The following is a 15,694-nucleotide window of genomic DNA, read 5'->3' as shown; positions in this document are numbered from 1 at the left end:
GTACTTTCATTACATAGCGTACACAAGTGAGATTCTAAAGCAACAACAACAAACAGAAAGAACGGGCATTTAGCATCCCGTAAACTTTTCCTCCGTAAGTCACCATGCATGTCGTTTTGTGCTTGCGCAAATAAAAGTAGGTAAATGGCCCGCATACGAGAGAGCAAAGTAGGTCATTGCTTGCCTTTTCATGAGGAAGGAACTCCTTGCTGAGGCCAAAATCTGTCAACACAATGTGCCCTTGAGAATCCAGTAGAATGTTCTCCAGCTTTATGTCACGATAGATGATCCCCAGCTGAGAAAGAAAATGAAGAAATGGGACAGAATGACAAAAATGCTCTCAGGTGTTTCCTGCTGTCAGATCACAATCACAGACCATCATGCATGTGTTCTGCCAAACTTTGGACGAACTGAATCTCTTACATGACCTTAAGCTATACCAGAACTTCATCTGAACATTTAGTAAGGCTCACATACATGTACAGCACACATCTATGTACTGCTTGTGGCATACTTGTCTGAAATCGACAGCTCACAGTTTATCCTGTCTGAAATCTCGAGGTGTTGCAAGATTGTTCCTTACGACTAATAGGCTTGTACGGCACACTGCCTACCCTGAAACACAATAATGGCACAGCTCCTTCAGGGGTGCCCAAGCCAACACAAGCTGCTGTACTTTGTAATAGAGATTTCAGACAAGTGTGTCGCAAGCAGTACATATCTACATTTCATGTACCTCCTAAAGACATTGCTTCAGGATGTACGACTCAGTAGCAAAATTATCTAGCCTGACTTATCCCCTTTCTCAACAGAACACTGCATCATGGCGTTTTGGTGCAGAAAAAAAAACACTTCTCATAAGTCAAACTTTGATTAAACCATTGTGATGCTATGTCAAATTAAATCACCTGTGTGTAGTGCAGCACCTTTGGAAATAATGTCAAGAGTTAACCCCATAACATGACAAAATTAGCTTGGGGATATACACTCCTTCTTTACAAAGCACCCTGAGCGAAGAACAGTCATACAAGTGAGGAAAAGCATGTTCTTCTGCTAAGTTGACATCACGTACAAGTTTAATTAAGTTAACCTAGAGGTAATATGCTACACAAACTCAACTTTAGCAGACTGCACAGAAATCTCTGTGAAAAAAAGAATTGCCTCACCGAACGAGGGTTCCGCCAAAATAAGATTAAGTGACACGGAATTATTTCAATGTAGTAGTGCATGTTTTCTGGTGCCACTACAAAGTTTGCTGGGAAAACTACAATGCCAAGCAGCACACCGTCATGGTAAAAGACTCTCAAACAATGCAACCACCTGTCCAATCGCCAGTACAATAGGACCAGATGATAGGCCACATGTGTTATGGCCCTGCACAGTCATGGATGGTAGAATATGGGGTATTGTTAGCAACCCATTTTCAAGGTAGGTTACCAATGTAACTTTCTTTCCTGGCCTTTCTATTGCGACCTTCATGGCAATGGTGCCTTCTAGAGAATAAGATATTGGAAGATATTCTCGTAGACAATGCATGGTGCTTCTCCCGTACATTCCTTTCCCAGTAAGGTAGAACTAGAAGCTAGTTTTTATTTTTGTACTATTTCTGTTACTGATCAGCAAGACAGCTGTTCTTTGACATAACATACAAGGGATATTACCCATACCAGACTTTGACTATTGTGACCTGCCACTTACTTAAAAAGCACGTATATGCTGTACAAAATCATGCTTGTATGATTGTCAACTTATATCTTTAAACAGCCTAATCTTTAGACAGCTAAAAAATTTGGACAAAACCATCATAGTTACCTTGTGCAAGTGCTCCAGTGCTAGAATAATTTCCCCAATGTATATTCTAACTTCTGGTTCAGTGAAGTGGTCCTTTTGGTACAAGTGCGTGAACAGCTCTCCGCCGCTCACATAGTCTGTGAAAGAGGACACGGAACGTGTGAAGAAACTTCCACGGGAGTTCCACTTATCAGCTCTGTTGAGCCATAACACAATTATGTATGATAAAAAATCTGAGTGATGAGGGGTATATGACTTTTCACTATTTTACATTTGAGAAAATTTCAAGCGTGTTCTTCAGAAAATTTGTAGTGTCTGCTGACAAATAAGTAGCACTCACACTAAAAACGAAACAGTGCGCAGGTTCCCCAACATTTCTATGCAACTCAGATTGTAGCATGTGTGTGTTACCAAAAACATAGGAAACTTATTACATAAATATTCCATTACAATGCATTTATATAAATCCGAGCGCCTTCCTCAAGATGTTTTATGTAATCCCTTGAGGGTAGGTGAGCTGCCTAAACATATACAAAAATAACCTGTGGCAGCACTAGTGCTTTGGAACATACCAAGGATAAGATGCAGCTTGGCATCCGTCTGGAAGGCATAATGCAGAGTGACCAGAAATGGGGATTGGCGAATAGCTTCCAGCACCTGTCGTTCTGTGCGTGTGTGCTCCAGTGTCTTCTGCTTCTGAACAATGGATGCCTTCTTGAGTACTTTCATGGCATAGAGCTTGCCATGGTCCTGACCACCGCTTTTACGAACCAGGAAAACTTTTCCATAGGCTGTAAAAAGGTGGAACATAACTTTCTCCTTTAAACCAACAGTAATCTTTCTGATACACAAGAGTGTGTGAGAACTGACAAAGGCACAGCACATGATGATGAAAACACACTCAAGGTCTTTCTCATGCTCCTAAAGATGAAAAGATCTACCATAAACACATGTCATAAAAAATAGGTAGCAAAGTTAAAGAACTAACAAATAATTTATCATTATCATAATTTTCGGTGTATAACACATGCGCTATACACGAGAAAAGTTGAAAAAATAGGCTGTGCACGTTATCTATGAGTATGTGCTATACGTCGTTACATTGCCTTATAGGACCATCAGTGACCTTGTTAACACGCAGGGTGATGACACCGGTGTTCCCAAGTGCGTGCAGTTGACCTTAATCCTTGAATTCTGAGAGTGATTTTACACTGTAAGGCTGCGCCCCGACAGAACATAACATAGATCATGAACAATAGGGTGTCATGGTACATGGAGCTGGGTGTATTGCTGCCAGTCATGATGACCACTGCTGGAGAAGAAGCCAAAGTGTATGTGGTGTGTTTTCTGCTTCGATTATTGAGTTTCTAAGTATGTAACAGTAATGTTGTATGTGACACGAGCAACCTGTAAAAGGTGCATGTTATACATGAGTGCATGTTATACACCAAAACATTTTTCCTCGAGTGAGAAAATTAACAGGTATGTGTTATACATGAGTGTGTGTTATACACCGAAAATTAGTATGTGTATCGCATACCAGCAAGCTTTTTGTGCAGGTCAAAGTTCTGGGTAACACTTTGGACTTTTCTTTTTGTGTGTGCCTTTAATTTTACCTACATTAACCAAACCTGCAATCTGCAATTGGTTTTAAAATGCAAGTCAAGACATTCTGGGACTCTGTTGCCTGCACAAGTGATAACTCTGGAAGAATTCATTATTTCTTTCACTCTTCACATTATGGGGAACAAGTTTGGAGGCTAGACAGTGTTTAGTAGTAAATTACAGCAAAAAGTAGGTGAACTGCTCAAACGTTGTCATGGTTTACAATTTAGGAGCTGCTTACGAGGGTGGTTCCATAAGTTTCTGGCCAACTTTTTAATAGTCATAGAGATGAAACAAATGCATCACTTTTCGACATAGTCACCCTTAACTTCGATGCAGTTTTGACACCTTTCAACCAGCATTCTTATACCCATGAAAAAATAGTCCGAAGTTTTGTCCGCAAAATGCTGGAAAACTGCCTCTTGCACGTCACTATAGTTTTGAAATCTCCGTCCTCTGAGATCCCTCTTCAAGTTTGAGAACAGGAAGTAGTCACTCAAGTCTGGACTGTAGGGTGGGTGGTGGATTTCTTCGAAGCCGCACTCCTTCAGTGCAGCCTTGGCAACAGAAGCCGTGTGGACAGGGACATTGTCCTGGAGCAACCGGACACCTCGACTCAACCTGCCGCGCCTCTTTTCCTTGATGGCGTCTCGCAGTCGGTGCAGGAGTGAAGCATAATAAGTCGCATTCACTGTGGTGTTCCTCTCTTTGAAGTCGATGAGGAGGATCCCGTGACAATCCCAAAATATTGTTGCCATGATCTTCTTTGTGGATTGTGTGAACTTGGCTTTTCTTGGGGGTGCTTCTCCTGGTTTGCGCCATTCCATCAACTCTTTTTTCGAAAGGGGATCATAGTAGAGCACCATAGTCTCATCCCATTTGACAATTGACTTCAATATTTCTTCTTCATTCTCTTGACAGAGCTCCAAAAACTCTTTGGCACAGACGATGCGTTGTTGCTTTTGAACTGACGAGAGAAGTCATGGCACCCATCTCGCACTGACCTTTTTCATGTGAAGGCCCTCGCCGATGATGCGAAAAACGGTGTTTTGGAAAGCCCCAGCCTTTCCGAGATTTCATTCACCTTCAGACGCCTGTCGCTCAGCACTTCCTCCTCGACAAGAGACAAATTTTCTTGTGTCACCACTTCCACTGGACGACCATCGCGTGAATCATCTTCAATGGACTCGCCCCAGTCGAAACTGCTTAGCCCAGTCTTTTACCACTGTGTACGACGGAGAGGCTTCCCTGTACACATTGTCCAGTTGCACTTTAATTTCTTCAGGCGAAAGTCCCCCTTTTGTCAAGAATTTTATAACAGCGTGGTACTTGATTTTTTTCATTTTAACTGAAGAGTGCACCCTGGCTGTTTGAAATGCCGCTCTCCAACCGACAAAAGCACGGAGAGGGTTGAGGGTGGTGCTCCGGCCCTCCAACAGATGGCGCCACGCGTCCTTAATCGGATTTTCAAATTCGGCCGCATTTTCTACCTTGGGCCGGAAACTTATGGAACCACTCTCGTACAACATGGTCACATACAAACATATGTACATATACCGGCATGTAGCATATGAAGCATGAACCAAAGCAAGGTTGCTTGCATCCATCAAAATTATTTACTCAACGTCCTCACAAGACAGCAGTCGGTCATTTTAACATGTGCTGCTTGGCATCTTCAACGTGAAAGATTGTGACATACTGACTTTTTAATGCAAATGTTATTTAATTCATATATACTATCAATATTCACTTGTTCACAGAAAACTTCAAATTCCATAGTTTTGTTTTGAGAATGGCACTTTCTACAATTATTTTAATGGCATGCCTTCACAAAAATAGAAACATGTAAGGTGAAGCAATGTCCAATTAATAACGGTTTCTCTGGCTCCTATCGCAAGACGTTATGACACAATAAAAACGGTACTGCAGAAATTATCACTTATATATAGTAATTTCACCTCGATAAGCTCGTTGGCCAATTCAAGAACATCACTAGTTACAATCATCCTTGAAATGAAAAGGAAGTTCTATTCATATCTATGTGATCACGATCTTATCTAGTTTCCCAGGAACAAGGTTCAGTCAAGTCAAACTGCTCACACACTTGCTTCTATGCTTCGAGGGCATGCTTTCTCATGTCCCATAAGGATCCAAGTAAAACTGAGCTAACCACCCTCCATAAGGCTCTTTTTGCTGTAGTTTTGCACAGCAATGTGTTCCTTTGGTGTGATGTTGGTTGTATGTCCCCAGCTCACAATACTTTTTGTAAGGTCGTGTGAAAGTTAAATATCTCTAATACAAATTAAACATGTCATGTATCATAGTCGTAGTCACTTTTGCACACAAAAAATCAAAATGATTATCTAATATCCATGTATGAATAAAGAAGCACAACAAAAGCAATGTGCGCAACTATTACTGTCCCTTTTGACTTAACAAAGTGTATCCATTCTGGATGCCCGCAGTGTGCATTCAACATTGCTAAATATTTCATGCACAAATTGCAGCATCATGCTCACGTGTGTTTATCTCATATAGGGGAGAAACATAATTCTGTGGTACGTTCAGTGCACTCCCCAAAATTTCATTTATTTCTAAGAAAACAGATTGTAATATTCACAGTGTTCCATTTGACCAGAAGCATATGTAACAAAGGAAGAGAGGTGGGAATGTGGTTTATTTTCTAGAAGATAGAAAACTGACAAAAGATTTGCACGAGCATTATTTTCGAACATCATGTCCTGTCTGAGCATTTATGCTTGGTAATCTGCTGGTTCTGTCTACTATATTAATTGCTTTAGGGTTACTTCCCCACCTCCACCAAAAAAAAATTTGTGTTCACTAATCAAGCAACACGACTTGCGCTAAGAGCTGTTCCCCCCCCCCCCCCCAAGCAAAAAACTGACTGCATGTACAACATGCAGAGATAATGCAGCTGAAGAACTATAAGCAGTTTTGTTCTTTGCACCCAAGGATAAAGAGGATATGCGTATGAGTGGCCACTTTCCCCTTGCTTGTTTACGTGAACGACAAGGCAAAATCTTTTCCTAAATAACCTCACAGAACCACCGAAGGAAGTTTCCACCAGCCAGTTCCTGCAGGAAAATTCCAGCGGGGAAGAACAGCTTTTGCCCTGACACTGCCTTGATGTGGCACGTTTTTTCCCACTCTCCAACCTTCACCCGCTTTCCTCAAATGGGAGCCCCACTTTCACTCGTCAGCTGAGCTCACAATCAAAGTGTGGGTCAAAAGTGACATGCGCAGCACATATTGTGGTCCACAGTGCAGTCTGGTCCCCTATTACAATACCTACAACTTCAACGAAACAAGTTTCACTCTGTACACCAGCAACTTTCAGAGTGAGCAGTGGAGCCGTGATGTAGGTCACTTCCTGGACGAGGAGCAAGCGACCTTATCTGATGTGGGTTGTGTTGTAGGTTGAGGATCTGATTCCATTGCTTTTAATGCCAAGCCTTCTCTGCCAGTAATAGGCAACCACAAAAGTGGAGATACATAAAAAATATATATGTGGGACACATTATCGATGTTTCTAAGAAAATAGCGAGGTACCAATGGTATTTAGGTATGCATCAAAGTTGAGTTTGGGTGTAACTAAAAGGCTTGTAGATAGATTTCTGGAAAGGGTCATTTATTTCTATGTAAATTGTTTGCAGCTTGATAACATATGCACTATCTTCGGTACTCCTCACACCATGACACAGTATCTGCTTCTTAATCTAGCTAATTCTCTGCAGATATCCAACTTTGTACTGAATAGCTTTGTTCTTCAAATTCTGTAAAACTTGAAAAATCTCGCATTGTTCACTCTAAAATACTCTACAATTTGCAAGCATGTAAGAATTTTTGCAACAATTTTTGAGCTTGGTACGAATAATGCCTGGTAGCTGTAGCACTTGAGTGATACAAGGGACAGAGAGCATCAAAAAGAACATAGACAGAAGAAATGACAGGACAATCGCAGGACTACCAGATAACATATTTTATCTCAACAGACGAAGTTCAAAACACAAATGTGTCCTCCTACTTTGCCAACATCTTACAAATCACCGAGCCTTTCTTCTCATGTGTGTGTGTACCATGTGTGTGTACCATGTCTGTGTGGGCCATGTAAGTTGTTAGTGCAGTGATTGTCCCATTTCTTCAGTCCATCTTGAAGTTGTTTGTTCCTTTTACCAATCTACCTCACACTGCGACTGTTCTCACTCATGAGGGAGCCCATAATTATTTAGAATACCATGCCCTTAGAGTATGGTCTTAACAGGTAGTGCAAAAGAAAGTGGCTCATTTAATAGCATGTCCACATATTAACGTGCATTAACATTTATTGGCATGTCCACACCGGTCAGCTGTGTCTGTCATGCCAGAAGTGTACAACCACAACGTGTGGCAGTGAAGTGACCGAGAGTGAATGAAATATTGTTGGGGTGAACCAGCTGGTGATAATTATTGCAGTTCCATGACTGTAGCAGCAGGAAAAGTAATGTACGCTGACTAGAGCCGATACAGCAGATAGAGCAGATTTTTTTAGATACAGTATTATGCTGTTCTGCTTTGTGTGTCCAGCTTTGTGCTGAGCTGTGAAAATCATCATTCATTATGCCCTAGCTGTGACTAGTACACAAGGTCGATATTGTTCTGTCACTGAAACAAATTCACGTACAGTCAACCCTGGATTTACAAATTCCCTCGCTTTAGGAACGATGCCTCCCCGAGACCATAAACCTCCTCGTTTTTTTTCCTCTCAGTTTATGAGCCCTCGATTTCCGGAGAATAAACGCCCATTTCACGGAAAAACCTTGAAGAACTCTAACCCTTTTTGACCGGTTTATAAGCACAGTCAAGGAGATTCCCCCCCCCCCCCCGCCCCCAGAAATTTTTGACATTGCTCAACACAGCATGGCTACCAATACACATACCCATAAACATGTACCCGCAGGCATATAACCTCCCGCTTGAGGCGTCCCTCTCGTTAGTGGTAGCCAAGGTCGTGCTGAAGACTAGGAGGTGGTGGGTTCAAATCCTACCACCGGCTGTGCTATCTGATGTTTTCCCTGGTTTTCCTAAGACTTTCCAGACGAAGTCGGCCCAGGACGCATACTACACCCGTCTCCCACTCCTTCCTGCTGTCCTCTCTCCATCTGTCCACGTCTGTACGCTGCTCATAGCCATAGTTGCTTCGCGGCATTAACACGGAATTAAAAAAAAACATATACCCTCCCCCATGGAAACTCGGTCACCCAGTGTCACCCAGGTCAGAACAAGTCAACAAAACATAAATGTAGAGCATTCGGTGCCAGACTGTCAGAAAGCAAAACAAAGGCGATTTACTTATTTACCACTAAGTATGACACATTTTTCTGATGCACGGATGGACATTGTATCCCTCATTTTAGGGCCAAACTTTGAAACGGACAGATATCCAGGAGGCAATACAGTACTTCGGGGACAGGAAAGATGAGCCTAGAGCTAGATTACTAACATCGCTGCTGAGCAAGATTGCCATATGGGAAAAACGATGGCGCACTATTACAAAAGTATTTTCGAAAGTAAAGGTCTGTACGATTCTCAACATTGTTTTGTCACACTGCAGGTAAATTTCTTGCATTATAGAGCAATTTGATAGCGCTATATGTGTAGAAACATCTGTGCCAAAGGACAAGGTGCTGCTTACCACCAGTGCCAAGCACCCGTAAGAGGTCGAAGTTCGACATGTCCACCTTGCCATGACCACCAAAATTCACTGAAAGAAGAATAGCTGGGATCAGAAACAACAAGAAGCAAGACAACCTGCTAACCAACAAATAAAAAAAGCTTACTAAATATGCAAAAAACACCTAAAAAATTTGTAAGAAAAAAAAACATCAGCAACAATCTCAAGACAGTGTATAATGAAATTGAATTATTAACTTATTAGTTAAGTTGTGCATGAGTCTCAAACACAAACAAACATCAGAAGATTTTCTAGTGTCATAGTGTAATCATATATACTAAATTCTGGGAAGGCTGGATTTGCTAACTTCGATAGTTTGACAACACACCTTTATAATTAGAATCAGAAACAACATGAAGCTAGACAACTTCCTTATCTGCTAACAAATAGTTTCAAAAACTCTCTCAATGTTCAGAAAGCAACACAGCAACTGCACAGCAACTAAGTTGCAAAATTATTGTAAAAAATACAACTGTAATAAAGAGCATAATAAAAATAAATAAATAAATTATGTGTGCATCAACTAACTTGTGCATGAGGTCAAAATTCAAATAAACATCGGAAGGTCATTGTACTAAAAGCTACTATGCCACTTCATATGCAGATATGTTAGCTGTTATGGTTTGTAACACACTTTGGCCAACATGTTCACCTCTATCATACAAGCACAACTACAACTTTAATAAGTATAAAGTAAGTAACAGTGGCATAGCCAGGGGGGTTTCAGAGGTTTATACCCCAGCAAAATGGAACCAGCATAGTAATGCCAAAGGTAGTACACTTAGGAGAGGGAAACGAGGGTGATATCCTCCTCCCCCATGTGAAGTCCCCACAGAGCCCCTCCCAAAATATTTTTCTGGCTACACTACTGGTAAGTAAGGTATAAATGTATAAAGCATACGTGTAATAGGTGGAGAACGATTGCTTTAACATGGTAGATACCCATTTAAATCGAGACCAACACAGGAAAAATAGTGTTTCTTGCTTTGTCTTTTATTATTATTATTTTTTTTTTTTTATGGTCAATATTTCTTGAGTGCCTGACCTCAATGTTTGTCACGGTAGTTCACATTACATTCACTTTGTTGGAGATACCTTGTCACAAAAAGACAACAAACAAAATATGCACAAAAGGCATAAGATCTGAGAATGGAAACTGACGTGCTCGGGCATTCAACCGTAAAGGTAAATAAGACCTGATATAATTATTAGACTCCGGATTTATATGCGCTAAAAATAAACGAAATATACATGCAATTATGCACTAAAGCTCACCAAAATATGCAGTAGAAAATATGCATTAATCGGGTTGCGTTCGAGCTGTATGTGGAGCGATGTCACGCATCAGAGCTAAAAAACTTGCATCTGCCATGTAATCTGTTTATTACCGCAGGTATGAAATAGAATATGAACAAAAAACTTGTATACATATAGGGTTTTGCAGGACTAGTACAATGGACACAGAGTTCCTCCTTAGAAGGAAATACCTGCCACGATGGGCATGTTAATTGACGCTCAATTTTTACTTGCTCTCCTGATTGAAAAAAAAATGTGCAAAACTATGTAACGTTCAATGTTCTTAAGCGTAAAATTATGCCGCCTTTCAGTTAAAATGTTCTTGTAACTTGAAAAGGAGCGCTCTACATCACATGTTGTCACTGGAGCATACTTGTAATGCGGAGCTGCAGGCACGCTCTCCGGTAATGTGCCGCCACTTCTGCAAGGACATCTCCAACTACTTTTAAGACGTAGAACCCAAGGGTCCTTTTAAGCACCATTCCAAATTTGTCATACACTTTTGCACCAATTGGTATAGCAATTCTTGATAGCTCTTTGCCAGAATTCTTCACAACATCCGGGGAGTGACAAAGCAGGGCTTCGGACGCTTCAAGCTTTCTAATGCAGTTGGCCAGAACGAGAAACTGTGCTTGCACAAGCCGCACCTCAATAGCAAGCCCCGGCTCTTTGAAGAGTGCTTGCGCTTCCTTAATGGCGGTATTATCTTCAGAATGTTCACGACGTGCTTGAGGCCATCAAAATGAGTCCCACAGAAATCAACAGTTACCAACGATGTACCCAATCTCGTAACAATAGGCTCAGGGGGTAACGGAACCTCCAGCATTTCTGCTCTATAAATCTCTCTCGAGATGTGCCTTCAGAAAAACTATCCTTACCGAAGATATCATTTTTGCTCAGAAGCGGGTACGAGTCCCGCACTTCCTTAGCAACACAGTTCAAACCACAAGCCAGGCATGTCACATGTACCAAGTTTGGATAGGACACCTTCAAGAAGTCAGCTACTTTCACCATATATGAAGCAGTGTCTGTATAGAACAGCCTATAAAGTTCACACAGCCTTCATCTGGCCAGATTAGCTTCAGACCATCGTTTACGACCCTTGCAACTGTGGCGTGGTTAGTCTTTTCAAGCATACAGCACGCAGTAGGTAGTGTCTGCAGCATCCATTGGCATCCAATTTCCCAACAACTAGATGAGCTACGTAGCGGCTGCAAACGTCTGTCTGCAGCTGCCCACATTCGACTCCTCCCAAAAGACAGCCGTATTTCATCTACTGCTCTTTGATACAAGACTGGCAGATCGTTTTTGCACACAGTTGACTCGGCTGGCAGCTTTCTGTGGGCGAGGTGAAAATGCATGTTTTAGAAAATTTTGTTCGATATTTCTCGCATTATTTCCTCATGATCATAGCGGCATGGCTGATACCCCAGGAAATATGCAGCAAAAACTCCAAATATGCGTCTATGTGCTGAATATGCATTTATATATATGCACTTCAAGCTTGTCTCAATTTTTTTTTAATAGGCTCAAACGTCGTTTTACAACCTCTACATGCAAAGGCATAGCCACAAAAACATATACATTTGCATGTAAAACCAACAGCTCCCAAAGACACTGTTGGTTTTAATGGAAGAACAGAAATGCCAAGAAGTTGCCTGACATCTACATCTATTAAACCATCTGGTCCGAGTGACCCGCCAAGCCGCCAAGTGACTGCCCTGCGTTCGCGTTTTATTTCTTACTCACCGTGCTCATTGGCTGCATGCCTCCACGCGTCAATGCGCGCGCTGTGAAAGGGGCACCAAAATGACTTCCGCCTCCCAACAAGAGTTACGTGTGCGGAGCCACATAGGAAAATCGGTTACACGGGCAATTTTCTAAAAATAGAGCATGCGCAACCGCGTAGCACCATTTATCCATGGCTTGAATTCGTTAAATATTTCCGTTGCAAGCAAGCGTTCAACTTGTTAATTAGTTGTCGAAAGACAATATGCATTTTCCCCACGCTATATAATCGTCACTTTCAAACGGAACATTCACAGGAGCTCCATAGCTAATTAATGTGTGAACGTCACTCTTGCTAGGGGACTCAGACGGATCTGGCTAGACGCTTTCTTCAACGCTGCCAGCAAAAAGATTGCGCAAGAAGAAAGCTCTCAGAGTACCAGACTGAAATCAATATGGCGAGTGCGCTAAAATGAGTCCTTGATCCACGGTCAAATTTTGTGCTAGCTGTACGGGCAGACGAAAGAATACGGGAATCGTTTGTATACAGGCGAACAGAGTTCGGAAAACTAATAACGCCCGAAAGGCGATAAAGCCGTAAAAAAAAAAAAAAAAAAAAGTCCCGTCGTCTGCGAACGCAGACTGTGCAATATAATTCCGTCTATCCCCGATGTGTGGCGCGAGCTGGAACCGCGATCGCCAACCGCATTTTAATTTTATTCATTCCCTTCTGCTGTTCGCGGCAGGATTCATGCTTCTCGGTGCGTGGCAGATGACCAACTATGGTACGCACCCGCGTCCTGGACTATAATTTTGTTTCCAATATGCAACAAAGAAAAAAAAAAGTCAGAACTTATCGTAACTTTTACATATTACTGAGTTTTAGTGCGTCGTACGCTATCCCCTTTGCGTACGTAAGAGATGGCGTTGGTGGTTCTGCGCACCCGCAAGACATAAAGAGCATCACGCATTGCGCAGACCCACCACGCTATCCGTTACGTGCGCAAAGGCGATAGCGAGCGAGGCACTAAAACTCTCTAATTTTGCACCTCCTTGTTCAATTACAGAGTCTTCACGGACATGGGGCAATCTGCAGATGGCGACACCTTGTTTCCAACGCTGCACTCCAACGATATCCTCCGAGAGGTAAAACGAAGAAAAAAGAAAACGAAAGTAAAATTCAATCACTACAATGCAACAGACGGAAAGGCCCAATGCATATAAAGACCTTGTCCTTGCACGGAAGCAGCCATCGAAACAAAAGACAGGAAAAAAGAAATCTGGAGGTTAGCTATCGCCGGATCAATCGCTTTCGACTAATGCTGTGTCTCCCTTCCAAATCCTTGAGCTCTTCCGCCGTTTTGTGTCGCTCTGCTGGAGAGGCTGAAACGACTGAGTCAGTATCGGATTTGCGCGTTGGCAAATATAGGACTTGGTGAATTCAGCTGGTCGTTTTCGTGCAGCGCAGTGTAGTGTAGTGTACCAGTGTGGGTTTAGCCTAGAAACAAACGAAGAACGAACGGAAGGACCAATGAAACGTGCCGCTCGTTGGATTGAAGCGGCCGTATGACATGCACACTCAAGTCAGTGCAACTTTCTGCACGAAAACGACCAGCTGAATTCGCCAAGGGCGAAAAGGGGCGAAAACCAGCGGAAAGACGCCAGCACAAAAGGAAGGAAAGTAGACGGGAATACACTAGACTTACAGCTGAACTTACAACTACTGAGCGTCGTCCCGCCTTCCTCTTGCTATGTACCAACCAGCCCAGCAAACAATACTCCTGAATAAAAATTAACGCCTGTGTCAGTGAGCGACGTAGGCTTCACGGACATCTAAACTCGTGAACATCGATACCCTTCTCTTTCATTCTTTTTCTTACCTTCATCTAACCTTGCAACATTCCTTTTTCTCCCTCTTTCTTTTTTTTTATTTTTCTTTTTCCTTCACCGATCAAGATTCCAGCGAATACAATCACGAAAACCGCGCGCTTTATCAATTCTGCTAGCTGACGACGAGAAACTGAAAGCATCGTGGTGTCCTTTGTACGAAACCCGCCGTGAAAGCGGGTGACCTCTTCGCGTGTCCCCGCGCAGATCTTCTCAGGCATGCTGTCCCCGTGGAGAGAGCGGCGCCAGTTACCACGAACCAGGAAGCCGTCACCCACCAGCAGCAGAGCCGTTTATCCAGCAGGACGTATATGCGTCCCCTGCCGGAGTCCTTCATTTATCCAGTCACGTATGAGGGAAAATGGCGGTGCATTACGTCTTAGAGAACAACGTTTTTAGGATATATTTTTGCCGAAAAACCTAAGGGGGACCCACGATGATTTTTAGACCTGTTTTCTCAAACGGCGCTTATGTACGTAGCATTTAAATGGATATCTAGGCAACTCACAGCTTCGTGCACCAACTCTTCGTTGGTTTAGGAGGACATGACTGCGAACCAATGCAATTAAACTCGACGTTCCAAAATGGCAGTTAAGGGAAATGTGTGCGTGTACCGATTTGCTTTCTTAGATTTTGATTCGTAAGTCTGGAACCTAAAATTTTGCACTCGTAGAAATATTGTCGTTCTAACTGATGGAGGCTCCCGCTCCAGTGGTTTGTACAGAATTGCAAGCACAGACGTTAGCTGCAGTTAATTGCAGTTACGTTGTAACAGCTTAATGTATCACTGGCGACATGTATCTAAAGTTGAAATAACAGGGGCCCCCCACTAGAGAGTGCACACTGCACAGGAAACTAAGTTAGGTGGATGTGGCAAAATATATGGGGGGTCTGGATAAATCACTGATAGCGCCTGAATGACATTACGGGAAGGGGGGGGGGGGGTTAGAGAACAAAAATGAAAGGGTAGCGGCGGACCCACGCGACATCACATTGCACTGAAAAGCCTAACGCAAGAGCGAGTCATCAGCAGGCGAGGACAGCTTATCCCACAGGGTTATATCGACATTCTCCTACAGAAAGCTGAACATTCTGTGCAGAACGAACCGGCCTACGGAAACGTTTTTTGCTTCCGCTCGGTTTTTGCTCTCCGAAGATCACAGTTCAAAATGAAATCAGATTCAACTGACGATTATCCTCCAGTAATACATAGCGGTCCGGAAGAGGCAACGGAGTGCAGTGACTGACTAGAACTCGGAACGACATTCTCTAAAACGATCGTATTTTTGCTAAAGTGTACTTCGTTAAATTATGAGCTCTTCTTTAAAGCGAGGCTCACTGAAGCGTAGAACCACGGTACGCAGAACCATCCCCTGCATGCCCACAGCTGCCCATATGCACAGTTGGGTGGCAGGATGGGGGCCTCGAGCGACTCCCCATCAGCGTTTTTTCTTTCTACGCCTCTCGGAGCACAGCACCTTTCGCATCTCTCTTTTTTCTATCTTCGTGCAGCAAACCGTTGGCTGCTGTGCCCGCTTCTTCCTGTATTATTTATGCCCATTATCTCAAATATGTTGCGTGCCTTCTAGAGAAATCTATAATTTACTACGTTATCTTCCGATCCTTACAGAGTATGAAGGCATTAGCTACGGACCT

At 42.7% G+C, this 15,694-nt stretch overlaps 1 protein-coding gene across 2 annotated transcripts in view; it reads right to left on the bottom strand.

Annotated features, from left to right (window-relative positions):
- Positions 1–15,694, bottom strand: part of LOC135396638 (ribosomal protein S6 kinase alpha-5-like) — a 75,204-nt gene that overhangs the window by 20,749 nt on the left and 38,761 nt on the right. For both annotated transcript variants that reach the window (XM_064627714.1, XM_064627715.1), the window contains exons 2-5: positions 9,089–9,157; positions 2,364–2,582; positions 1,813–1,928; positions 185–295 (exon numbers count right to left, since the gene is read on the bottom strand). In XM_064627714.1, coding sequence (XP_064483784.1) covers positions 185–295; positions 1,813–1,928; positions 2,364–2,582; positions 9,089–9,157 — 515 coding nt within the window. The remainder of the gene's footprint in view (positions 1–184; positions 296–1,812; positions 1,929–2,363; positions 2,583–9,088; positions 9,158–15,694) is intronic.

This window comes from Ornithodoros turicata, chromosome 6 (assembly GCF_037126465.1).
Source record: "Ornithodoros turicata isolate Travis chromosome 6, ASM3712646v1, whole genome shotgun sequence".
NCBI lineage: Eukaryota > Metazoa > Arthropoda > Arachnida > Ixodida > Argasidae > Ornithodoros > Ornithodoros turicata.
This window is presented reverse-complemented; position numbering and strand designations above follow the sequence as displayed.